General features: G+C 49.5%; 2 protein-coding genes across 7 annotated transcripts in view; one reads left to right on the forward strand and one right to left on the reverse strand.

Annotated features, from left to right (window-relative positions):
* Positions 1-5,411: 5,411 nt before the first annotated feature.
* SLC31A2 (solute carrier family 31 member 2) lies at positions 5,412-20,310 on the forward strand. 3 transcript variants are annotated; one of them, XM_049636930.1, is made up of 4 exons: positions 5,412-5,585; positions 9,489-9,555; positions 12,083-12,272; positions 19,815-20,310. In XM_049636930.1, exons 2-4 carry the CDS (start codon positions 9,489-9,491, stop codon positions 19,948-19,950), a joined length of 393 nt encoding a protein of 130 aa, XP_049492887.1. In that variant the 5' UTR covers positions 5,412-5,585; the 3' UTR covers positions 19,951-20,310. The 3 variants fall into 3 exon arrangements, with proteins under 3 accessions (XP_049492887.1, XP_049492872.1, XP_049492880.1); XM_049636915.1 differs by lacking the exon at positions 19,815-20,310 and adding an exon at positions 15,032-15,206; XM_049636923.1 differs by lacking the exon at positions 19,815-20,310 and adding an exon at positions 13,284-14,476 and having other exon boundaries at positions 5,455-5,585.
* FKBP15 (FKBP prolyl isomerase family member 15) overlaps positions 15,508-26,934 on the reverse strand; it is a 58,531-nt gene continuing 47,104 nt past the window's right edge. For 3 of the 4 annotated variants that reach the window (XM_049636031.1, XM_049636019.1, XM_049636040.1), the window contains 8 exons: positions 26,223-26,359; positions 24,130-24,285; positions 23,419-23,571; positions 22,308-22,430; positions 21,606-21,713; positions 20,652-21,322; positions 19,723-19,819; positions 15,508-17,473 (listed from right to left, as the gene is read on the reverse strand). In XM_049636031.1, the coding sequence (XP_049491988.1) occupies positions 17,396-17,473; positions 19,723-19,819; positions 20,652-21,322; positions 21,606-21,713; positions 22,308-22,430; positions 23,419-23,571; positions 24,130-24,285; positions 26,223-26,359 (1,523 nt within the window). In that variant the 3' untranslated portion in view covers positions 15,508-17,395. The remainder of the gene's footprint in view (positions 17,474-19,722; positions 19,820-20,651; positions 21,323-21,605; positions 21,714-22,307; positions 22,431-23,418; positions 23,572-24,129; positions 24,286-26,222; positions 26,360-26,934) is intronic. The other variant, XM_049636026.1, reaches the window with a different exon arrangement.

A 26,934-nucleotide genomic window follows, 5' to 3' on the forward strand; every position in this document is an offset into this window, starting at 1 on the left:
GAGAGATTTGAAGTTGCAATCCTTCGGGATTTGGAGATGGTGGAAGGTTCCCCCAAGGCAAGGAATGCAGGAGCCAGCTCCAGAAGCTGGGAAGGACAAGGAAGGGACTCTTCCCTAGAACTTCCGGAAGGAGTGATACCTTAATTTCATCCCCGGTGAATCTGGTTTTCAGGCTTCCGACTCCCAGAACTGTGAGAGAGTAAATGTGCGTTGTTTTTAAGCCACCAAACTGGGGGTAATTTTTTTAATAGTAGCCATAGGAAACTAATATCCCCTTCACGGTAGGCTGGACGGCCCATGCTGTCCTTCGTCCTAGCAGGCTTTGGATCAGGAAGGAGATGGATGGGGAGGCCAGAGGCACTTACGTGCACTCTGGACCGTGGGGGAGCAGAGGCCTGGAATGCAGTGTGGGAAGTTCCCCAGCAGGGAGAAAGAGAGACAGCACAGTCCTGGCTCCCTGAGAACTTGGAAACAGACTACAGGAACCCCCAGGAGCTGCCCTCTGTGTGCTCAACAACCCAGGATGAGCAGGGTCATGTTCCGGAAGAAGCTCAGAGTCCTGGCGGTGACAGAGCCGGTGCAGACAGATGTCTCAAGCAGGGAGGAACTTGGGCTCTGACCATCATTCTTAAGAACATCCAGGTCCAGAGCCAAAGTTCACAGCCTCCAAGAAGGACAAAGCCCCAGGGTTGAAGACAATGCACAGACGCCCACAGGTGACTCCTCCTAGCACATTCCCTCATGTGCCCTGAGAGTCCTTGCTGGGAGAGGCCCGTGCAGGGCCTGGAAACCCCACACCACGACCCGGTCACAGCTGCCCGGTGGCGAGCACTCTTTGTGCATTCAGTGCTAGAGTCACTCTCTCCAGGGGCTCTTCTGAGTAACTTCATCACTTGGGTTCCCTGATCATTGCAAATTTTCCCCTCACTTATTTAAAAAAAAATTTTTTTTAATGTTTATTTGTTTTTGAGAGAGAGAGACAGAGCATGAGCAGGGAGGGGCAGAGAGAGAGGGAGACACAGAACCCGAAGCAGGCTCCAGGCTCTGAGCTGTCAGCACAGAGATTGATGCAAGGCTCAAACCCAAGAATCGAGAGATCAGGACCTGAGCCGAAGTCGGCCGCTTAACCGACTGAGCCACCAGGCGCCCCTCCCTCACTTATTTTTTTATCTTTTCTTGATTGTCTGTGAGCTGCTTCAAAGCCTCTGTGTGGAGGGAGGATACATTAGTAAACAAATGGTTACTTTTTTAAAAAAACCTTCAGAAAAAGAAAATGTTAAGAACATTCCCCACCCCCAGTTTCACCTCACCTCCTGTAAAATGAATCCAAGAGAAGAAGAAGAAATCAGCTGGATTATAAATATTCCGGCTCTTTTAATGTTTACCAGATTATCCCCGAATTTAGCAGTTTAAAGCAACCATTTTATTTTGCCCGAGATCTTGTGGGAATTCAAGAAGGACTTGGCTGGACAGCTCTTGCTTGGAGTCTCTTATGCAATTTCACCAAGATGTCTGTGGAGGCCAGAGTCATCTGAAGGCTCAACGGGGCGGGATCAAAGACAGCTTCACTCGTCTGATGCCAGGTGACATTGGGAGACAAGAGCACCACCAGCCCGAGCATTTATGCGGAGACTCTCCATATGGCTTGGGCTTCCTCACAACATGGTGGCCTCAGAGAATTCAGATTTTATTTAATTAATTAATTAATTTAATGTTTGCTTGTTTATTTTGAAAGGTTTATTTTTGAGAGAAAGAGAACGTAAGCAGGGGAGGGGCAGAGAGAGAGGAAGAGAGGATCTGAAGCAGGCTCTGGGTGGACAGCACCAAGCCCAACGCAGGGCTTGAACCCATGAAACGTGAGATCATGACCTGAGCCGAAGGAAGACGCTCAACCAACTGAGCCACCCAGGCGCCCCTCACATTTTTCTTTTTGTTTTCTAACTTGGTAACTCAGAGCTCTGAAAGTGAAAGACCTAATATATAAAATCTTCAGTGCCTTAAAAAAAAAAATAACAACTTTCTTGAGATATAATTCACATACGATAAGGTGTACAATTTTAACATAGTCGCAGACTGGTGCAACCATCACAACTATCTAATTTCAGAGTATTTTTATCACTCAGAAGAAACGCCATACCCATTAGCTGTCACTACCTCCCCCCTTCCTTCCTCCTTGGCCTGTCTTGCCCTGCCAAAAGCTGCCCAAACCTGCCAAGATGCTCGTGACAAACGAAACTGTCATGTCTCCCAGGTTGCTTGGGTTTCTACCACTTCCTTCCTCTGATGCAATGAAGCACAAACCATCTACCTGCCAGGAGTCATTCGTTTGTTCAATGAATATTTATTAATAGTCTGCTTGGTGACATGACCTATGTTACTTAGTAACCAGGAGTACCTTCCTGAATAAAAAAACAGAAATCCCTGTTCTGGGGCGCCTGGGTGGCTCAGTCTGTTAAGCCACCAACTTTGGCTCAGGTCATGATCTCACGGTTTGTGGGTTTGAGCCCCGCGTCGGGCTCTGTGCTGACAGCTCAGAGCCTGGAGCCTGCTTTGGATTCTATGTCTCCCTCTCTCTCTGCCCCTCCCTCACTTGTGCTCTCTCTCTCTCTCTCTCAAAAATAAATAAACATTAAAAAAATAATAAATCCCTGTTCTCCTTGATCTATCTGAGCAGAGAGAAAGAAGGAATGAATGACCAAATTAAATAGTATGTCACAAGGTGGTAAGTACTAAGGGGACACAGAGCAGAGGAAGCAGGACAGGGAATCCAAGAGGGTTGGCAGTTTTAAACAGGGTGGTCAGGGTAGGCCTCACCAGGAGAGTGACATTCGGGAAAGACAAGGGGGAAATGCAGCGAGAAAAGCATACACGAAAAACCCTTCGCTGCCTCTCCTTTGTCCCCAAATCAATTCCTGACTTTAAACATAGCCTTCGGCTTGTTCTAGCCTGGATCCTGCTTTCTCCAGTCTCACCAACAGAGTCTCACACACACACACACACACACACGCACGTGCACACATGTTCTGTCGCCACACTGGCCAACCTCGAATGTCCTACTCTTCCTGTGTCGCACATGGCAGATACATAATGCTAGTCACGGCATAAACATAAAATAACAGGGTTTGGGGAGAACAGAGGAGGCTAGTTGAATGCGGCAACATGGAAAACATACAAAAGTCCTAGCCACAGGGGCGCCTGGCTGGCTCAGTCGGCAGAGCATTCACCTCTTGATCTCTGGGCTGTGAGTTCAAGCCACACACTGAGTGTGGTGCCTACTTTACAAAAAAGTCCTAGTCATAAAGCGAGGCTTCCAACCTCACGCTCACTTCTAACCGCAGATCGTCGGCATGTGAAGGGGAAGTTAAAGGTCATCCATTCCGCCCCTCACTGGGGCCCAGAGATGGAGGGTGGCACCCTTGGGGTCCCACAGCCTTACCTGCACAGTGAGGCCAGATATGCTGCAGGAGTAACATTTTATGCACGCAGTTTTCTCGCGAGGCCTCAAGTTCCTCTACTGAGTGTCAGAAGGAGAGATGACTGGTTAGATTTCCCCTCCACCAACTGACCACACATGAGCTGAGTGCTGCCGTTGGAGGGGCCCCTCGCAGATCTCTGCGACATCCGAGGCAGCGTCATCTTTCCTGACTGAGGATTCTGTCTGGGGGCTCTAGGTATGTGCTGGAAAAGACAAGGGCAGAATCTTTGTTGTTCCTCAGGAGGAGAGGACTGTCAAAATACAGAATCCAGAAACGATCTCTTGGCTGCGGACCAAGGCTTGACTGGCTGCGGTGGGATCTTACGAGCTGGGATTCTGTGGTTGGCACCAGATTCTCTGCCCGGGGTCTGGAGGAGGGGAGTCTCTGGTGGCTCAGAAAGAAAAGGGGCACTTTAGAACTTCAGGGCTAGAGTGTTACAGCCATAACACACATGAGGAAGTTAGAACTAAGTGTGAAGGTCACCGGATTGTGACAAAGCCAACAAAAACAGGCAAATGAATAAAGCTGCGTTGTCAGTTCTTCTACGGGGGGATGGAGGCATGGGCTAAGGGAACGCATGAGAGAGCCTGCTTGCGTGAAGGTCAAGTCTTCTTACTCCTGTTTCCCAGGTGAGGCCCAGGGAGGTGAAAAATTACACCCAAATCTCCAAATCCCTCCCAAGCTCTTGCGACCCAGATGCTTCAAGAATATCCATGAGCTTCCTCCATGGACCAGAGCATTCCCCTCAGCAGGGCTCCCTCCCAGACCCCCTCATGATGTCAGTCCCATATTCTTTCCCTGAGGCTGACCTGATCCCTGACGCCCCTCTAACCCCCACTATCCTTCAGACTGAGGCTCTTACAAACTGCCTGACCCTGAGCAAGTGTCTTGACCTTTGGCGATCTGCTTCCTCTCCAGAAATATCTGTGCTAATGACGACAAGGGCTACCATTTATTGAGCAAGCTCCCATAACCAGGTTCTGTACTGAAAATTTAATACACGAGGCTTCATTTAAGCCTTAGAACATCCCTATGACATAGATTCTGTCATTATTTTCATTTTATTGACCAGGAAACTGAGGCTCAGAAACACAATACCTTTTGCCTGAGGTCCCAAAGCCAATACTTGCTGGCTCAGGATTTGAACTGAGGTCACACTCCAGGCTCAAGTCCTCTACTATTACTGTCTCTGGTAAGATTTCTCTGAGGTTTCCTTTTTCCCACTGGACAACTGTGTATTTAAAAATGAGGGCGCCTGGGTGGCTCAGTTAGTTAAGCGTCTGACTTCAGCTCAGGTCATGATCTCATGGTTGATGGGTTTGAGCCCGGCGTCAGGCTCTGTGCTGACAGCTCAGAACCTGGAGCCTGCTTTGGATTCTGTGTCTCCCTCTCTCTCTCTACACCTCCCCCACTTGCACTCTCTCTCTCTTAAAAATAAATAAACATTAAAAAAATGAAATACTGTTAAAGGTCACTCATCCCCCAGAAAATTCCCTGCACCTCGAAAAATTGGATGGATAAAACGGGCAGACAATACACAAACAGAGATACCAATAAGAAAAAAGTTTACCACCCTAGTAATCAAAGAAATACAAGTTAAAATTAAAACTGTGTGTTGCTTTTTTGCTTATCAGATTGGAAAAGATAGAAAAAGAACAGCCACATTTAAAAGCCGAGGGCATAATTTAATTTACTCCTGATTTGTTGCTATTTTGCCCATAGAATGGACTTTATAATTTTTCACTCGTGTAAAGCTTTGCTCGCGTTATTAGAAGAGCAATAAACTTTTTAAATGATAATTGCAAAGACAGGTCAAGTGCAAAACTGGGTAAGGAGCCAAACGGTGCGCAGGACGGAGCCCCCGCTGCGCTGGCGACTCCAGCTGGCGCGCCGCCGGCTCGGGGACCCGTGGGTGCGCCCCAGGCCGCCCGGAGTGAGGCCTCACGTGGGGACCACAACTCCCAGGCACCCGCGCGCCCGCCTCACCCCGACATGTGACCGCGCCGCCCGGGTCGCGATCGCGGCGGCGGCGGCTGGACGGACTCGGAGCTGGGAGCCCCGAGCGAGCAGCAGCAGCTCCGGCGCCCGCTCGGCGCGCTCACCTCAAAGGTGAGTGCAGGCTCCGCCGACAGCGACAACGCGGGGCGGGTGGCCCGGGCGGGACCCTCGAGTGCCCGTCGCCCCTTGGCCGGGAGCGAGCCTTGGGGGGACGCGGGAGGCGGAGCTGGCGGTGGCTTTGCTTTGGGATTTTCTCTTATTTGTGCCTCCCGCTGGGAGTCAGTCCGGCCCGACCGGACGAGCGGTGGAGGCGCGGTGGGTGAAGACGGACTTGGCCGAGGGTTCCCTGCCCTGGGGGCAGTGACTTGGCGGAGATTACGAGAAGGCCCCCATCAGGAGCTAAGGCCCGGTGCACTTCACGCACCGAGAACACGCCCGGAGGGGAGTGGTGGGGGGGGGCTCTCTGTCGCGGCTAGCCTGTGGTCTGAATCTCTGGGGGGGAAAAAAGCCCAGACCCAGCTACTTTCCATCTTCCCTACATTTGGGTAGGAAGTGGCATTTCAGACTATTTTTTTTAGGTGGAGTTCACCTGGGAGAGAATGACAGCTTGCCAGACTCTTTGGTCTTCGAAGAAATCGTAATACATCCCACGAAGAATGTCATAGAATTGAGGATACAGGAAGCCAACACTGGTCACTTAGTCGAAGGCTCACCCCCCACCTCCTACTGGGTTTCTAAAAGGGGAAATAGAGGGGAAGAGCCGGGCAGCACAGGACGGGGACATAAGCTCCCCCCTGAATTCTTGGGTTTATAAATGAGAGAGCGCTTCTCAAAGTGTAAGTAACCGCAGATGAGAACGTAAAGAAAACAAGTCCATGATTGCTCTCTTCTTCACCACAGCCTCTCCCTGCCCAGGGTGGGGCCCTGAATAAGGCACAGATAAGTTAGACGTGGGGTCTGGAGGCTGAGATTCCACCCAAGTGGGGAAACGAGGGTAGGGCGCTGCCTCATGCATATCTGACCACAGGGCCCTGTTTCACTGAAAAATGCAGCCCCAACTCAGAGTATTTCTGATTTGAGTCTTGTTCTCCAGTTGAAAAGGCAAGGGTAGGCGAGGCTTTGTCTTCCCCCGATTCTTCACTCCCCAGTAGGTGGAACCACTCTCCAGGCACTTCCAGCTTGGAACATACTAAACTCCGTCTTCCCCCTGGCTGCCTCCTGCGCAACCCCCCCCCCCCCCCACCCCCCCCCCCCCCGCCACCACCCCCTGCTTCAGATGTCTAAGCCATCTGTCTTCCTGGCTGGGTTAGGTACCTCCCCAGGGGGCTTAATCCCCAGCACCCCCCAGGAAGCATCCTCTGTGCCTCCCTTGCACTGAACTACATACACCTGTTGTAATGATCTCTTCCCTTCCCTCTCCCCTGATGGATGGTTAGTTCTGTGAGGGCCAAGGACTTGTCTCGTTTGTCTCCGTATCTCCAGCATCTGCATCCCTAGCAAAACGAAAATCAATGTTTGTCAGCTGAATTACATTTATTGCTCTGTGGGTGTTCAAGTCCACAGCAAAAGTTGTTTGAGGCTCCTGAGAGCGCTGGCCCAGGCCCAAGGATGATAGAAGGAAGCCAGTTAGGGAACTTCTCTGATTAACTAGCCGTTGGGGACATTCCAGTCATGCCAACCGCTTTATTAAGTGAACCCAGAGAGGGGGCATATGGTGCAATACCCCCTCTGCTCCCAATGCAGAGATGGTGCCCAAGGCTTCTGTTCAAGCTGAATGAGCGTAACTCCAGTGTAAATGGAGTCTCACAGGACGATTGGTACTTGTTTTCATATGTCCATCTTTTGTGAACATTTTGTCAAGTCAACGTATATGCTTTTTGAAATCTTAACAAGGGATGTCTGGCTGGTAGGACTCAAAATGATTTATACTTTCTTTTTGGTACTGTTTCAGCTTTTTACATTAAGCAGGTACCCCTTTCCCATTAGGGGGATAAAAAGCTATTTTTATCTCAGAATTCTTCAACATGATTTTTATATGATTCCTAGGTTTCCCTTTTCCTCTTATGTGGTCTTGGGCAAATCCCTTCCCCTGCTGGGACTCATTTTCCCCATCTGGGAATGAGATGGAGGTAGAGAGAGGCCAAGTGGGACCAGATCAGTGTTTTTCACACTGAGTTTCTGCAGAGCTCGGACCTCTCTCCCCAACTCACTCAGAACCCCGGGTTTTATATGGTGGAGTTACAAGGAAGATTTTATTTGCCAATGATCCCTGGCAACACACACACACACACACACACACACACACCAAAAACAGAACAAAACAAAACGGAGTTGAAAGCCAGGGGACTAAAAAAAAAAAAAAACCCTTTGAGAGAAAAAAAAAGTGATGCCCAGCATGGTGACTATAGTTAATACTACTGTATTGTATATTTAAGACTTGCTGAGAGAGTAGATCTTAAAAATTCTCATCACAAGAAGAAAATTTGTAACTGAGCAGTAATGGATGTTAAGCTAGTCTTACTAGCTGATCATTTCACAATATATACAAATAGTGAATCATGTTGTACACCTGAAACTAATATAGAGTTACATGTTAATTATATCACAATAAAAGAAACTCTCGGGGCGCCTGGGTGGCCCAGTCGGTTAAGCGTCCGACTTCAGCCCGGGTCACGATCTCGCGGTCCGTGAGTTCGAGCCCCGCGTCGGGCTCTGGGCTGATGGCTCGGAGCCTGGAGCCTGCTTCCGATTCTGTGTCTCCCCCTCTCTCTGCCCCTCCCCGATTCATGCTCTGTCTCTCTCTGTCTCAAAAATAAAATAAACGTTAATGAAAAAAAAAAATTAAAAAAAAAAAAGAAACTCTCTAAGGACACTCTAGCTCTGACATTGGGGGATTCTAATACTTGCCTTAGAAGGCAAAGCTTCTGTCATCTGATCCCACTCAGCCAGGGTCCCCTTAGCTGGCGGAGCCCTGACGGTATTTGCAGAGCCGCTGCTGAGGACTGAGGTCCTACTTACCCAGTGATGAGAGAGGACCTTCCTTTCCCTGAGACGGTGGACTAATACTGATCCCTCCGGCTTTAATGTTGCCGGACACAGTCATTAAGTGTGGTGTGGGTATCGAGAATCGCCACCTGGCTCCCTTCTTGTCCTCCTTTCTTGGCGATCAAGGGGAGCATAGCATCCTGGAATCCTGGCTTGGCATCCAACTAGACCCGGCTTAGAATCTCAGCTCTGCCAACTTCCTAGCCTTGGCACCTTCAGCAGATTACTTAACTCCTCTGAGGCTAGTTTCCCCAAGTTTCCCTTCCATGAGATGGGCCTAATTGTCCCTGTCACACACAGGGCTGTTGTGAACTGAGATTATGTATAAAGAACCCTTGATGCCCCCCGCCGACACAGGATGGGCAAGGCGCTCTTTGAGAAGGGCACTCGGATGGCGGCTGCGTGGTCTGTGCTTCTGCCTTCCTTCTTTCTGCGAGGTGGAGAGCTCATCGAGGGCAGAGATGTTAACCTTTGTCCAGAATGCTGGGCACAGAATGGGGTCACCAAATGTTTAATGTAAAATGAGCAGACGGATGTGGAGCACAGTGTGGAGACGGTGGCATTGGCCCCTCCAGGATACACACGGCTGGAACAGAATGGCTAGGGCCCGGGGTAAGAGAGGCAGCCGTTCCACAGTCCGGTGCTTCCCCACTGGGTTTGGAGGGCACAAAGGGGACATCTCAGCGAGACCTGACAACACCGACCTGTGTGGTAGTCCCCACACCTCACTTCCACCTGGAGCAGGACCAGCTCCATGATAGCTCTGCTGTGCACCTGCTGTGGGGCCTTGGGTGCGTCCCTGCCCGGCCTGGCCTCAAGTTGGTCCTGGGGACAGCTAATGTCCCTTCCTGCACTTAAGACCAGTGACCTCACTCCTCTGGGCCTTTAGGGGAGGCTGCTGGAGAGCATTAGGGGCCATGACTTCCACTGCCCTAAGCCCCCTGTAATGCAGATTCCTTTCTCTTTCAGATGCATTTCATTTTCTCCGATGAGGTGGTGCTTCTGTTTGATTTTTGGAGTGTCCACAGTCCTGCAGGTAAGAATTGAGAAGCCTAGGCTTGTAGCTTGGAAAGCCTGGTAGCTCTAGGCAGTGGACAGCCTGGGTTCTCTTTATGCTCTGTGGACATTTAAGTGGGCTTAAATGTAAGGGCCTGACTCCTCTTACATTAACATTGAGCAGGAACTTTGCATTTATAATTCCATTTGCAAGCACTACTTTTCAGATCCCAAAAGGCACCGTTATCTCACTGTCACAAAGGCCCAGAGAGAGGCCAAGGATACAGCTTTTGCCTCTACTACAAGAGAAGGAACTGAAGCCCAGAGAGGGAAAGAGACTCATCCAGGGTCACACAGCGAGTAAACCCTCAGAGCCAGAAGTAGATCGAGGTGTCTTGTCTCCTAGCACCTCCTTCATAGCATGCCCAGCGTCAGAAACCCAGAGCAGCCGCTGCTGGCTGGGCTTCAGACGAGACACCAGTTTACAAGAGAAGGATAGGGCTTTGACTTGAAAAGGCAGAGCTGGGCCCGAATTCACGATGGAGTTCTGGTTCAGCTTCAATAACTGCATTTTAAAAGTAGAATGAAAGCGGCCCACATGCCCATCCTTGCAGGCGTCGATCAAATAAATCATGATCATGCCTTCAGCAGGTTACCATGCCGGGGATCCCAGTCGGTAGTACCCCTTCTCAAGGCTCTGAGTCGACTGTGCTCTGCCAGGCGGTCCCCCTCAAAGCCTCTCAGGCAGGTGCAGTCAGACAGTGGCTGGGACTGGAGTCCTCCTGAAGACCTCCTCATGTTCCAGTCGACCGCTCGCTGCTGGCTGTCAGCGAGGACCTCAGCGGAGGTTGTTGGCCGAAGCCCTCCGTGTGGCGTCTCCTATGGCCCCCCGGTTTCCTGTGGCAGGGCAGCTGGGTTCCAAGGAGCGAGTGTGTCAAGAGAACGAGGTAGAAGTGCATGGGATTTTTAACACCCAGCCTTGGAAGTCACAGAGCCTCACTTCCACCTATATTGGGTGAGGAAGTCACAAAGGTCTTCTCAGCCTAAAAGGTGGGGGGCATGGACCCCACCACTTGATGGCAGGATGCTGACATTGTAAGCAGAACACATTGGCAGGGATAGGGTGAGGTGGCCGTCTTTGGAAAATAGACTCTATCACAGACACTATGAAACCCCAGAAATAAGGCAGATCTGTGTGAACTAAGGGGAACCTCTGTACAAGGTGTACTTGGATGGCGACGTCAGATGCAGAAGAATATGCACAGACAGGATGCTGTCGTTCAGACAAAGGCTTATATTGACAGCGAGGATCCCTGGAAAGCTATGGAGGAAAACGCTCCAGGGAGACGACTGGGGTTTTAGGGACTGGGCTGGGAGGAAGACTAACCTTTCATTGTATACCCTTTTGCACCAGTTGAATTTGTACCATATGCATGTAATTACATGTAATTTTATATTTTAAATAACCTGCATCTTTTGTAGATGATTTCCTCCTGGGAGCCCAATAAAATAACTATAGCTGGACCATTTAGTATCCCTCCTCTTGTCTTGTAAAACCAAAGTAGCAATTAGCAGCTAATTTTACACAGCAGCCCTAGTAAGCACTTAATGTTTTCCGTAAAATAACTTACTGGTTCCCCCCCCCCCCCCCACTATTATACAAGCAATAAACACAGTAGAAACTTTGGGAAGTTAGGTGAGAAGAAAATAAAACTCTCTTATATCCTGGGGTGCCTGGGTGGCTCAGTCGGTTGAGTGTCTGACTCTTGATTTCGGCTCAGGTCATGATCCCAGGGTCATGAGATCGAGCCCCATGTTGGGCTCTGCACTGAGCATGGAGCCTGCTTGGGGTTCTCTCTCCCCCCTCCCTTTGCCCCTCCCCCGCTCATTCTCTCTAAAATAAATCTCTTATATCCTAATTTGCTAAGATGATTATGACTCCTTTGCTGAATCTCCCTTCTTCCAGACTTTTCTATGTACATACTCATAAATGGAACCTCACTGTACATGCTCTTCCCTTAACAAGAAGTCATGACAGGGGACGCCTGGATGGCTCAGCCTGTTGAGTGTCTGACTCGTGATTTCGGCTCAGGCGGTGATCTTGAGGTCGTGAGATAGAGTCCCACATTGTGCTCTGTGCTGGGCGCGGAGCCTGCTTGGGATTCGCTCTCTGCCCCTTCCCTGCTTGTGCCTTCTCTCAAAAAAAAAAAGAAAAAAAAAAGCAGTCTTGACAGAGACTTGTGACCCCTGCAGGGGGAGCAGCTGGGGGCGGTGGCATGTGTCTTCTTCACCCTAGGACCCTACCTTTCCCAGAGGGCTTCTCTTCCTGACCTCAAAGCCATACCCCGATAGGCCAACCCTTCCAAGAAAGAGCTGGAGAGGGAAAGAGACAGTGAAGTTCTGAGCCCACGGCAGGGGGAGAAGATGCGAGAGAGGCGGATGGGATGGATTCAGAGGGAATGGGTGGAGGTGGTCTCCTGCCTCCTATCCCAGGCCCCAGGGGAAGCCGCCAGAAGGCGAGCACGGCTTGCCCGGCCCGGTCTCTGCAACTCGGCTTCGTTTGACAGGCATGGCCCTTTCCGTGCTGGTGGTCCTGTTCCTGGCCGTGTTGTACGAAAGCATCAAGGTTGGCAAAGCCAAGCTGCTCCACCAGGCTGTAGTGAGTGTGTCCGTCCTCTCCAGCCAGCAGCTCACTGAGGAGACAGACCAGGATTCTTCAGCCTCAGACTCGGCCCCGGTCAGCAGAGCCCGCCTCAGGTAACAGGCACAGTGTGTGGGGAACGGCAGAGTACTACTCACAGTCACCCTGAGAGAGAGGCTGGGCCCACAGGGCATTAGCCCCACTTCACAGAAAGCAAATCGAGGCCCAAGGAACAAAACTTGCCGAAGTGCTTACCGTGAGTAAGTAGTGAGGACACCTGATGCCCAGGCCAGAGCTGTGAACAGCCACTTGGGAGGCTCAGACCTTCAGAACTCTGTGCAGGCCTCTGCCTAGCAATACGGGTGTCCACCCGGCCCCCCTCCAAATCTCAGCAGTTTCTTAGGTCACTAAGGTTTCCAAACCCAGGATGGAATCTGCAGCCGTCCCTACACAAGTAGTAAGAATTGCTGTCGGCAGTGGATCCATCTGGGTCAGGGAGCCCCCTCCTCCTTCCTCCCCCTCCTCCCCATCCCAGTCTGATAAGGCAGTCCCGTAGGGTCCCAGTTCTGCCCTCTCTCCAGCTCCAGCCGTGCGTCAGGAGCCTGTCTGCTCCTTACACGGGCGTCTCTACTATACACACCCACCCTGCAAGGGAGGTGTTCTTATTCCTGTTTAGGGAAACAAAACCTCAGAGAGGTTAAGTTATTTGTGTTAAGTGGCAGAGCCAGGAGCTGATCTGCCACCAAAGCCCATGTTCTTTCCATTGTAGTATTGCCTCCCACAGTAGATTCAGAAGGAAAAAAAAAAATCTGCTTTACTGATTGATGAGTTTGTATTATCCTTTATCAGACATGACAGAATACACGTCTCATTTTCCCTTTTGCCTAGGATGCCAGGAAGCTCAGAGCTAAATGTAGTAAAGAAGTGATTATCCAAGGCTCCTTGTACAAGGCCCTGTCCCGTCAGTGGTTTCTCATAGAGCTCTTTGAAAAGAAATCTCTTCTGGGTGAAGCATACAAATTACAAATAAGCTGGTCCTGTAACTCAGCTGCGCTTTCTGCTTCCTGACACCAGCTCCTAGCTTCCAGCTCATTACCAACATTAACATGGCTCTCCTTTTCATCTAGGTGGTTTTTCTGTCACTTTGGCCAGTCTCTAATCCATGTCGTTCAGGTGGTCATAGGCTACTTCATGATGCTGGCTGTCATGTCCTACAACACCTGGATTTTCTTCGGCGTGATCCTTGGCTCTGCTGTAGGATACTACCTAGCCTATCCACTTCTCAGCATGGTTTAGCTGGTGAGGGCTCTGCGGGCACCGAGGGCTAGAGAGAGCTGGGCCCCCTCTTCCAGACATTGAAATTCCAGCCCCATGTCTCCCGTTTCTTCTGATGGCGGTTCCTCTCCTCGCTCCCAGCTCTTGGAGACTTTCGGCTGAAGCCGGCACTTGCTGCCTGGAGTTTGGAGGCCACCGCAGCTACCTCTGTCCTCAGCCATCATGCACAGGGCCCGGGCACGGTCATTTTGTGCCTTAGTAAGGCTTCTGTGGCCCGAGGGAGAGTGGAGAGACCAGAACCTGGGGACAGGGTTGCTGAACTCATGATGATTTATTTCTGTGACTCAAAAATTAAGAATTTCCAAAGATCTTCAAGACAGGGAGATGGGTTCTGGGTGACGAAGGTCATGGAAGCTGGATACCTTCTGCTCTCGTGATTTGTGCCTTATGTAGAGGAGCATCTTCCACTGGCCTTCCTGACCTCTTCTGTCTGAGGGATGGAGACCACACTGGCTCCTTTTTCTCACCTTTCTGCCTTTGGGACACATAAAGATTGTCCCCTGCTGTGGATCATGAGAACAAACTAAGATTTTTCATTTTCCCCATTGAACCCCTGGTTGGCAATTTTGCACATTAATACGAGACAAAATTTTTAATGAAATGACTTCATGTTATTCATGATGGACAGCAACTTCTGCTGGGAACTGTTTCTCTTTCTTGTGGGCAGAGTGAGTGACAGCAGATTAAAGGCAGAGGAGCTGGACTTATCCTCTGGATAGGGAGCTTCTCCCATCAGACAGCACTGCCTGAGGGAGGAAGACAGTCTAAGGGCTTGAGGTGTCTGGGGCACTTTCCATGGCTCCAATGCCTCCTTTGAACCGGATCCTTCTTTTACGCAGAACGGAGAACTGCACTGAATATTCAATACTTAACGTTCTCTATTTATTACTTCCTGCTCAGCCATAATCATCTGGTGGGGAAACATGATTTCATTCACTTGAAATGCTGGGTAAGCCATGGGGGCTGCTGACCGAAGACACGATAAGCAATCAAACCAAAGCATTACATTTGTAGACTTAGATGGAACTCTCCAGATAGTTCACGTTACAGAAAAAGGAAATAAGAGACCCAGGGAGGGAAAATCACTGCTGTATACTGTAATGTCTGCGTTCAAGTACCTCACGGGCTAGATGGAAGACGGTCTTAAGCTTTGGGGATTAAAAAAGAAATATACATTTTAATAAATATATATATTTTAAATGACGTGTGACCATTCTTGTGTTTCTCCTCACTGAGACAGCAAGCACACGCCGCCCCCCCCACCCCCACCCCTTATAACTCAGCAGGAGCTGAGACTGAGTCTGTGCACCTGCTATGAAGACAACTCTGTGCTCAGGGAAGCCAGCCCTGAAACGCCACGCACTCAGGCAGACACCCCACAACCTTAGCCGAGCCGACAGTCATTCTTATGCTCACACACCAAATACTGACTGGGGGCTGTGCCGTGAGAAAAACAACGGTTTGTCACACAGACTGCAAAGCACCTTCTCTCCCTAGGCCAGAAGCAAAAATACATCAAACCCCCCTCTTTAATTTACAGTGACAACAGCAACAGAAAGTATGTGCCGCCTTCAATATTGACCAGCACAACCTCTGCGCCTCAGCAGGAAACTGGAAGGCTGTTCTGTGTCATGACCGATGGAAGGTTTCCAGTGTCCAGTGCGGTCTCGCTGATGCAGCCTCAACGTATCCAGTTATCCGTGCTGAGCGGCTAAGGCTCCCTCCCCTGGGCACTGCTGAGATGAGCACTTCCATGGGTGACCGGCAACCTCTTTGGTTTGATACAGCCTCTAAAGGTGTGTGGGGCCTGAACAGCACAGAAGGCTTTTAGAAAATCTATGCTCTAGAGAAGCTAGTTAGACTAAGCATGTGGACATTCTTCAGGGCCAAGTCACAAAAGGTAGCACCTTCACTAACCTGAATTTTTAAAAATTTAACAGACACCTAGCTTTGTACATGCCAGTGTCCTAAGCACTTTACAGTATTAACTAATTTAACCTTCACAACAAGGTAGGAAATCTGTCCGTCTCAGAAAAGAGGAAGCTGAGCACTGTGAGTGGCAGAGCTAGGAGGCAGGGCCAGGCAGCCTGGCCCGAATCCGCTCATCAGCACAGATGAGGGGGAGGCTAAGAGAGTAACTGGCTAGGACCACATGATGCCCAGTGGCACGAGGCTGACTGTATGTAGACTGTGGGGACTGAAAAGTCTGTGCTGTGTATTTTACCACAACAGTCCAGAGATTCTGTTCCAGGAGATCTGGGATGGGGCCCAGGAGCCTGTATTTCTTACAAGCACCACTGCCCTCTTCCCTCAACGCAGTGATGGTCGCCACCATGGTGGACCAGAGTCCAGGCTCTAGAATAGGCTGGCCAGGATCTGAATTCTCGTCCTCTTGCTTCATAGCTATGTGACCTTGGACAAATTAATTTACCTCGAAGCCTCAGTCTCTATAAAATGGGGTAACAGTGTCTTCTGCAAGGGCCATGGAGATGAGACAGTCTGTATAAAGCACTCAACAACAGAGCTGAGTCAATGGTAGTTCTGTTGCCCAGCCCCACTTATGGCAGACAAGCTCACAAAAGATCCGTCTTCACAAAGGATGGTGTCAGGCCATGGGAATTCAGGAGCCTATCTTACAAACATTTTAAACCAGGGAACGTTTTTGTTAAAATTATTCTTTTTGAAGACTGGTTGCATGGTCTTTGGAAGAAGTAAAATGACCACGTATATTTTCTCACTACTCTTCTCGGCATTTGCCCTGGCCCTGAGTCCACAGGGAAAGGAAAGCTGCTCTCAAAGAGAAGAATCAGGGATGCCTGGGTGGCTCAGGTGGTTAAGCATCTGATTCTTAAGTTTGGCTCAGGTCATGATGTCAGCCGTGAGATCGAGCCCCACACCGGGCTCTGCACTGAGTGTAGAGGCTACTTGGGATTCTTTCTCCCTCTCTCTCCACCCCGCCTTCCCTCCCCCTCTCAAAATAAATAAACTTAAAAAAAGGGGGGGGAGGAGAATCAGTCCCTCAGGTGCCATGATGAATGATAATGCAGCGTTTGGACCCTCCCACCTTCTGTCCACGGCTTCCTAGGGTGCAAGACTGAGTGTGCCAGATCAAGCGAACGAAATGACGGGTTCTCAGATAACCACGATGCCCCAAGCCTTCAACGGCTGGGACGAATGGGGACAGCAGAGTGGGGACATTCCTTGAAAGCCTGAGTTCCGGGGTACCCAGGGAGTATGTCTTAATGCTTTTGTGCATGTTAACCAACCCAGGTCTGTTACAACTCTTACCCTGAGGTTCCCAGAGAGGAGCACGGCCTGCCTTAGCACCAAATTCGATTTCTCCCCAAGAACTTGTGTCAAGTTCCATTGCAGACATTTATTTGAGTTTTGTTAATTTCAAATATTCATTGACCTCTTGTATCAGATTTAAGGCAGAGAAAAGATACATGTCCCAGGACTGCAGGGAAGGCTGTTAACCAAACCGGGGTTTAGACAGTGTAATCCACCCTGGGTTCCACCAGGGAGACCTCACCCGAGGCGACAGGTTCTGTTGCTGGTGCACGGTTGAGCATCGGGAGGCAGATCAGTCTGAGTTAGTGAAGAGACTAAAAAGCTCACAAGAGGACGGGACTCTTGTAGGTGACTGGCTGGAGGCTACCCACCAGCCTTTCCTCCCAACGGGACACTGAGGCGGGACCCCAACGTTGTGAAGACAGGCTCACGCTCCTCTCGGACCAGCCGGGCGGGGCGCTCAGAAGCTGGGGAACTCGGATATCTGCACCGCTGTCCTCAGAACGCTCACCTTCACCTCCCCCTGTGGCTCGTCTAGACCCAGGGCTGGCTGTGCAAAATCGCGCTTAGGGAAGGGGCGGTAGAGAAACCTTTGCACCGGTTTCCTGGGGCTTCATCCCAGCCAGTCAATGTCATCATCATCGTCATCATCTCCAAAAAGGGGTGTCGGGGGCGGGCGTCCCTTCAAGCTCTGCCAAAACAGGAAAGAGTAGTCAGTCCTCACTTGTCCCTGCACCACACGGCCTTCCCGCCTGTGTGAGGGGAAGTGAACTGACACCCGTTCCCGGCTCCAGGTTGGAAAGGAGGGTGTTGGTTACGGTTTTACTGAAAGGACTAACCCCGAGGCCATCAAACCTGGGCTTCCAGATAAAGCTGAGACAAGCGGGCAGAGAAGGGAGGCGATCTTCCAACACAGACACAAGAAGACCAACTTTGTTTGGCTAATTTGGTCATTTATTTGTGAAACACATGTATCGATTTGACAGGTTTCTTCTCATGCAGTGACTTACACATTTCGTGTGGGAAAAGCAGGGTCGATAGGGGAGAGATGGGAGCAGCTGGAAGAAAGAGAGAAGCAGAGCAGCCCTAAGGGGAGAGAGAAGATGCAGGAAGATGAAGGGAGGCTGGAAAGAATACAGCTCCATCCGAAAAAACATTGCTGTGGCCCATGGTGGCCTGTCTGGTTCTAGATGTGACCCCGCCATTTGAGAGAGAGTTGAGTTCAGCGGCTTGGCCACATTACCAAGTGGAGAAGCCAAGAGATGAAGAAAGCCCAGGAGCACAGGGCCACGGCCCCCGCATCCTTGATCTCACTGGCCCTTCCCTCGCTTCCTCCACCCGGGTAGTAGGAAAAGGGGGATTAACGGGCTATGGAGGAAATTCCCCTACTTTTCATGACTTGAGCTCCTGGCCTTTTCTTCTGGCTTGGTGGGGACCAGGTCCCATGGGGGCAGCAGGGATTGATGCCGGAGAAAGGCACGCACAGACCACCCCCTACTAAGATACTTCCTGCTATGAGCTACCCTGGCCCAGGGTCAGTCTTCACAGGGCCGGCCAAACAGAAGGCAGCATGATGTGGTCAGGGGTGCCTGGGCTGATCCCATCTCCACCACCAACTAACAGACCTTGTGCCTCTCGCTGGGCATCAACTAGGTGATCTCTACGCTCTGACAGTAGTGAATAAAAATGTGGCTCACTGCTTCTGTTCTATTCCAGCTCTCCATTTACCAGCATGATAACCCTGAGCATGTTATTTAAACTTGCTGAGCCTCAGTCCTCTTTCCTATAGAACAGGATAAAAGTGCCTACCTCACTGGATTAGTAGCGTATTCAATGAGAATGTCTGTGAGGTTTTCAGAGTACCCCGGAAATAGGAATTAACTTGGTAGTATTCATAGTAATACCAATAATATACTGCTAATTAAACACTCCAACTATTTAGGGCAGCCACTTGGGGATACTCAATTGGTTTTTCGTTCTTATTTTTAAGTGCAGAATTCATATGCAGAATTCCTGAACGGAAATGTAATTGTTGAAGGCTAACAGGAGGAAATGGTGCGTGTCCCGCAGGGGCACAGGCAGGAGGGAAAGGTTTTGGTAGATGCAAGCCAGCTCCTTGCTCTGCCACACCCCCTGGTTCTGGCCAAAGGCAAAGCCCACTCTGGCTGACATGTGAGGGGAGAAAATGTGCCCCCAGTCACCGCACGTTTCTGTCCTTGGGACAGGATGAGCCTGAGGCTGGTGTGTGTTCTCCATCCACGCCTCCTCTAGTGACATTCCCATCAGAGCAGCTGAATGTCCTAGTGACAGCCTGGCGTTGCGGAGTGGGGACAGGCTGCACGGGCAAGCTGCTTCCGGCCGCCACCCTGGAGCTCTGTAGAGCGAGGCTGTTTTCTACCCTGGGTGTTGTGGTGACAAAACAAGACAGCAGCTTGGAAAGCAGGCTGGGGAAGCAGGAAGGCTCAGAAACAGGTGCCCAGTTCAGGAGGAGCCCAGCTCTGCCACTAATTCCCTCTGTGGCTTTGGGTAAACCACCTTTTGGAGCCTCAGTTTCTCTGTCTATGAATAAGGATGCAAGACAAGACCTTCCAAGTCCCTTCAGGTTGTATAATGCACATGGTCTCTGAGCAGACCTGAGGGAACCTGAGGCTGTAGCGTTTTAATGCAGGACTGAGCGGCGCAACTTCCTTCACTGACAGTAGAAACCATTCCCACATGGACGGAGATCGTGATCCTTTTTCAGGAGTGAAGTGGTATCTGCCCATCCCCCCTCTGCTTACAGAGCTGCCCCCTCCCAGCCCCAAGCCTGCTCCCACAGGGTGCTGCACACAGAGCCCAGGGCGTGGGCCACCCACAGACTCCGGTCCTCTTCTCAGGGCCAGCGGGGAAGGGCCCCCAGGTAGTGGCAGGAGGACTCGGCAGTGTCTGGGATTTCCTTACCACCTCATCTTCATCCTCCTCGTCAGGCTGTGCTTTGGGCCTCGAAACTTTCAGAGTTGCCCCTTTAAACAGTTCATCTTCTTCATCCCCAGAGAGACTGAAGGAAAAATCAAGAAAATCAAGTCACAGACAATGTTGCTGTTCCTGTTCCAGCCCACGGCGCCCACACGAGGAAAGAATTCAACAGCTGTGATGACCACCCAGGAACTCCTCCCGCCTCCATGCTAGCCTCTGGCGCTCCTACTCCCTTCATAACCTACAGCCAGCGTGATCTTTTAAAACGAATATATCAGGCCGTGTCACTTTTTTGCTTAAATCCCTTTAGTAGCTTTTCATGGTAAAGTCCAAACTTCTAAGAGTGATACAAAATCTCACATGACTCGGTCCCTACTTCATTCTCCAATCTCAGGTTAACACCACTCTCCTACTTACTGTGCCTTCTTTAGTTCCTTGATTGTGTCATGTCCCTTTCTACCACAGGGCCCTTACACGTGCTGTTCCTGCTTTCTGCAGTCTCTTCCTCCCACTCCTGGCATTGAAGGCTCCTTTCCATTCTTTAGGTCCCAGTTTAAAAATTGCATTCTCAGAATCCTTCCCTAACCTCTCTATCTAAAGTAGAATAATTCCCCCTTTATTCTCTATTATAATAATAGAGAATTTCTTTTTTATGCACTTATCATATTTTTATAATACATAAATATTTGTCTGTCTTCCCCACTAGACTATAAGCTCCTTAACTCAAGAACCAAATCTGCCTTGCCTACCACCCTATCACAGTGCCAACCACAGAGCCTCTCACATTACATGACTGAATGAATAAGTGAATCAGACAGTCCACCTCTGAGGATGCGTTATCAGCCCTAGAAAAACCAGCGGCAACCTCCACATGCAGCCGCCTTGTTCTGGAAACCCTGCTGAGGCAGACATACCTGGTGTGCTGAGAACAGTGGTTGGGTCCGCCTGCTGCTCCAACAGCTGGAGAACCCGCCTCTGCGCCCCCTGGCTCCCTATAGGGAACAGCGGAGCTAGCGACATCCTCGTCTTTCTTGAGCTCTGGAGGCTGAGGCTCTTCTCCTGGACTTTCGGACCCCGAGGCTAGTGGGTCCCCCTTCAAGAGGTGTGAAGTCAGGGACAGTCTCGCAGTGCTTTCTGGCTCCTCAACACAGGGATTTTCCAATGGGCTGGCAAGTGTCTCCTCGCACTCAGAGTCCACAAGTACAGGGCCCGGAGGCATAGGGGGAACGGAAGTCGGAGGCCCCAGAGCTCTCTGGGAGGGGCCACAAGTCAGTTCAGGTGAGAGGGACCCCTCTTCTATCTCTGAGAGCGCCTCTGCTTCTGAGGGCTCCCCTTCCCTTCCCTGTACCTCTTCCTGGGGAGTGGGGAGGACCCGAGGAGGCGGGGGGACAGCCTCCTGGACTGCCTGCTCCGGTGACAGTGAGGGGGACCCCTGCATCTCCCTGCTCAGGGGCGCTGGAGGCGGTCCAGCACTGCCTGAGAATGAAGGTTGCCGAGGCCGCTCTTCTTTCTCCTCCTCCTCTTCTTCACTGCTGCTCTGTCCCCTGTCTTGCTCGTGTTGGTTTAACAGCTGAAGAGTCACCATCTGTTCAAAAGCCAAGGAGGAGGAGAGGACCGCTAAGAGGAAAACAGCGGGCATTCCTATCACTTCCGTCCCTGGTCCCTGTTTACACAACTACTCATGCAGCTCAACTGACTTTGCCTCTTCCTCTCACAGGAGGCTGCCCTTATGTATCCAGATAAAAGTCACTCCAATTATCCTAATTATTGATGAACAGTCTGGAATACCTTTGAAATTTATGATCCCTTGGAAGGTACTTAAGCAACAAGATACCCGCTTCAGTGAAACAATCAACAGCCGGCCACACCTTGATGGTATTCATGATGGTCCCCAGAACAGCCCTGCCATTGTAAGATTCCTCCAGCTCGAACTCTCCCCGTAAGGACTGGAACACCTGGTTCATGATCTTCTTGACCTGTGTGAAGACATGAGGAGAGCGAAACAAAACTTGTATGCTGCCAGAATGGAGTGATAAAGGGACGCGTGTCAGCTCTAGAGAGGCGTTTGGAGGGCTGAAATGAAGCCTCCTGGAACCGATCAGACAACACAGCTGGTCACGAACTGAGACGCCGAAGGCTGTCACTGTGGAGGACGATGTTAAATAAGGAACCGTGTTGGATGGAAGGGCTACCAGGGACAGGCGAGCTGTGACACGTGTGCCCACAGCTGCTTAAATAGCATTTATTGCTGCTTCTTCCCACCATGGTCACCACCGGAGCTGCCGTGGGCTATGAGGATTAGTGGTACCAGATGCTGGGCACGCTCCTCACTCTTGTGAATTAGAGGCACTTCCCTTATCTGTCAAAACCTCAGGATAGGGCCCTCTGGGCTTTGCCACCAAAGTGACGGGCTCCAAGGGGTTAATTTTTACTTAAGTCAAACAGGTGGTCTATCACTAAAGGCAGAAAATAAAGCTATCAACACAACACATTGGCCACATTCTTTCTGAATGCCTGCTACGCTCATCAATCCCCTGATACGACCTGGGCTGCTTCTTCGAAATACTCACCTTCTCTGAGGGGTCAGTGGCAGCAGCTGCAACCCCAGACATGTGGGACTTGTTCTCCAGGTCTTTGGTGTGCTGTTCATTTTGCTCTGTCAGGGCTGTGACCTGGGCCTGGAGGGCTAGACACTGCAAAACAACCAGACCGTGGCCATGGCCTCGGGAGCCTGCACTGCCAGATCCAAGTCAGGACACCCAGGAGGACCAGAACAATCCTAAGCATCAGTGTTAACCTCAGGAAGGTCTGCTGGTGTCCATACGCCCCGCCCACCCCAGGCCTGCTGACTCAGGGCATTCTATTTCCTCATCACTCAGCCTCAACTCACAATTTTGTCTCTGCTTCCCCAGTAAGGCCACTCGCACTGTTCTAACCAGGTCAAAAGCATGATGAGAAAAGGGGGGATGTAAGTCCAGGGACACAGACATATAAACACCAGTCATTAGAAGCAGCCTATTCACCTGCAAGACTGCCTTCATCACCTGTGGGTCCAAGATTTTCAACTAGATACTGTAAGGGTGGACAGTGACCTCCAGACGTGGGGACTTTCATACCAAGACCCTACCCATCTTCTAGCTCTGTCATTTTCATGCCAATGAGTCTACCATACCCACGCCCCATCCCATCTGTGTGCTTCCGCCCAGGGTGTTCTGCCGCCTTCTTCACCTTCCCGAGGCCACTTGTCCTTCTTGGCTCTGCTCCCTTAGGCACTTCCTCTTCTGCGCCTCACAGCACTCAGTGCTGATCTGTGTCTGTCTCCCTTTCTTGACTGTGAGGTTCTCGAGGGCAGAGTCCTTTGTAAGCCCTTTCCCTAACGGTATCCCTAACGGTATGCCAGTTGGAGTCCAACTGGCACTCAATAAAGATTTGCATCATAAATGACCAAATAATGGAATTAAACACCTTCCAGAACACCAGTGCTGCCTTTTCTCTCTCGAGGTCACAGACCTGTCATCCCAAATCAGTAAGACTACTGACAGACCGGAGAATTGAGCAAGTGTGGTTTGGTTTTGGTTTTCGAGCTGGTAACATCTTTTAGGTTCAAAAGAATTTACGAGACTCCACGTGTTCACGTCACATTAACCGTGCTAAGCTGTCTGGCCCAGGAGAAACACCTACCTTTTCCTGAAGGCGGAGCAGCTCCTGCTGGCTGGCGTCTCTCTGCGCACACACTTCCTGGTACTGCAGCAGGTGTTCATCCTTGGCAGAGGCCAACAGGTGTTCACATTTTGCTTCCCACTGGGTCTGCAGCTCAGCCTGTACGAGAGACAGCTGCCAAGAGAATGGAATGACCGCATCCCGGGCGAGAGCCGTCACAGCTAGGGAAGCCCATCTTTCATTAGGCAAAAAGAATAAGCTAACAGCCCAGACTTCATAGGAACACAACTATTTGAAAGACCTTGATTACTTTCAAAGTAAATGTACTTTGTAAACGTAGGGACGCAGATGTCATTGGCTGTCGGGAGTCTAAAAACTACTCCAACCAGATAAAGGTGTGACTGCCCAGCAAGGTTGCGAGAGGACAGGACCGTGACGTGATCACACTTTTCAGAATCTGGGCCCTAAACCTTACAGGTTCAGAAGAAACAGTTTTGTCAAAGTTCCCAGAGGTGACCAAACTGAGGGCACCAATTCACTCAACAGTTAGACGCACAAATATGAATTTATGAACTTACAAGGAGAAAGGTCTCTGTCAAATGGACTAGAGATCCAGGTGTGCCCTGCCACTCTCCCGGGCTTCCCCGCCTGATTTACCCAAGTAAATCCCTTTTTTCCAAGGATGATCATGTACCTGAAGGCCTATTTCCAAGTGCGTCACTTTCCCGTTACCTGCTCTGCAGCTGCTTGGTCTGTGGACACCCGAGCCTTTTTCAAGAGCTGCCGAAGCTTGTCCAGTTCCTCCTGGTAGGACTTACGGATTTCATCGATCTCCTCCTCGGCCCGACAGCGCTCTTGAGCAGACTTCTTTTTCCTTTCAGAGAGGTTCTTAGGAATAAGAGAACCATCGTCAGCTCTGGCTGTTTGACCAAGGATCAATGCAGAAGGTGGTGATATTGGTGGTAGCTTTGGACCCTGCTGGGTCCTTCCGGAAACAATTCAACGTTAAATTTAATTTTCCTTCTATATTTAACATTCTCAGCTACTGGACGAGAAAAATTGTGACAAGAAGAAAGGAAAACAAGAATGGTTTTATCTACAATTCTATTAAGAGATGGTAAATATCTTAACAGTGTAAGAGCATAGGGAAGTGGACACTTTCATACCTGCTAGTAGGAAAATAAATAGGTATTCTCTCTTTGGATGGCAATTTAGCAGTCCTGTGAAAGGAATTTCAAAATATACACACCCAGGAATCTCACAAATTACCATTTATCTTAAGGAAGCAATAAATCATGCCCACAAAAACTGTGTTACAAGGGTGGTCACTGTAGTGGTATCTGTAACAATGAAAAACTAAAACAGCCCCCCCAAAAATCAGAAGGAATTAGGTTAAAAAAAAAAAAACTGATAAAATCAGAAGAAACTGAAAATGAAAACCAAGATTTATCCCCTAAAAAGGAACCAGGCCACAAAGCCCTTACTAAAGAGTTTTATAGAAATGTCAGAAACAGTTTGTTCTTTTCATATTTAAACTGTTCCAGAACAGAGGAAAAAACCAGGAATGTTCCCATTTTGTTCAATGGGGCTAGTTTAGGCTGACCTTAAAATTTTAACACAACAAAAGATACTACAAATACTAAATAATATTTGTAACATCTCTGAGTGACAAAGGATGAACACCCTCAGTAATGTTTATAAATCAAACTAATATTACAACAGGAAAAGAGAGCAAAGGACATTAAAAAGAAAATTTACAGAAGAAATACAAATAGGTATTAAATATACGAAAGCTTTACTACTAACAAAAATACATGTTAAAACAAGACAGCATACCGCACCTATCAGACTATGAATATTAGAAAAACTGACATAAGCCGAGGTGGAAAGAATATAGAGAAACGGGCTTCCACAATGCTGGAAATGTAAGCCAGCATACCCTTCTTTGAAAATAATCTGGCAATGTGCATTTTAAAACTTTAGATGTGTAGCATTTCCTGTGATCTAGCAATTCTAATTCAAGCAATCAAGGTTATGGAAATGCTCAAATAAATTCACAAAAAATAAATATATAATACAAGGATGTCTACAGCAGCAATGCCTGAAATTGTGAAAAAACAGAAATATAAATATCCATCAACAGATGAATAAATAAATTATGGTATAACCTCACAGTAGACTAGACTACTATGCTGTAGTTAAATAGAATGAGAAAGTTCTCATTCTTAGTAGTACAATGTCCAGGATGTTAAAAAAAAAAAAAAAAAAAAGCATTAAGCATAATTATCTTATCGTTAAAAAATGATCCGTGTACATATATGTATGCGTAAGTGCAGGTGTACATATGTTTTATACACACAGAAAACAACCTGCACGGATAATCATGCGTTGTTTACAGTTGTTACCTCTAACGCTTGAGATTGGAGAGGAAAACAAGATAAATTTTATTTTTGATTTTATACTTTTCTGTCTTATTTGTATTTGTTACAATGAACACATGCTACTGTTAACATTTAAAGGAAAATAAAAATGTTTATTAAAAGCTGATCCTGGGGCGCCTGGGTGGCTCAGTCGGTTAGGCGGCCAACTTCGGCTCAGGTCATGATCTTGCGGTCCGTGAGTTCTAGCCCCGCGTCGGGCTCTGTGCTGACAGCTCAGAGCCTGGAGCCTGCTTCATATTCTGTGTCTCCCTCTCTCTGACCCTCCCCTGTTCATGCTCTGTCTCTCCCTGTCTCAAAAATAAATAAACGTTAAAAAAAAAAAAAATTTAAAAGCTGATCCTGGCCACCTGGGTCCAACAGAGAAACTTTAGTTGTAGAACTCACCTTTTCCAGAGAATCCTTCTCAGCTCGAAGATCTGCCAGCTCCTCCTCCAGGGAGGTCACCTTGAGCTCCAGTTGTCTCCGGCTTTGCTTTTCACTTTTGAATTTGGACTGTGCTTGCTCAGAGGTTTCCTGGAGCTCTGGGATATAACGACAAAGAGACTACTAGCCGCACAACCAGGGGCATCCCAGCCGCTCCTCCAAACCGCACCCCAAGGTCTCCCAATTCAACCACGTGAGCGCCTTCCTCTCACTCCCTTTGGCACCAACTCACTGACCAGCAAAAGGTGTATCAGGTCACGAACCAACACCCTCACCGACCCATGCTCATTTCTCTGTGTGTGTCACCTTCTCTACAAAATTGAAAGGAAACATTTGAAGCAGTCCGAAACCACTGGCGACATGTATCACTGCCACAATCCTCTTTCAGTCATCGGCTCCACACACTGATCTTTATTTAGCTTTAGTCCAGGCCCTGTCTCACCGCCCGGTAAGATACTCCCAACCTTCTTGGTAGTTGGGACATTCTACCAAGAGTTTGCTTTTAAAGCACCAAACAGGGGGGTACCTGGGTGGCTCAGTCAGTTAAGCGATCGATTTTGGCTCAGGTCATGACCTCACAGTTGATGGGTTTGAGCCCCATATCAGACTCTGTGCTGACCGCCCAGAGCCTGGAGCCTGCTTCCATCTGGATTCTGTTGTCTCCCTCTCTCTC

Source organism: Panthera uncia, chromosome D4 (genome assembly GCF_023721935.1).
Source record: "Panthera uncia isolate 11264 chromosome D4, Puncia_PCG_1.0, whole genome shotgun sequence".
NCBI classification, from domain to species: Eukaryota; Metazoa; Chordata; class Mammalia; order Carnivora; family Felidae; genus Panthera; species Panthera uncia.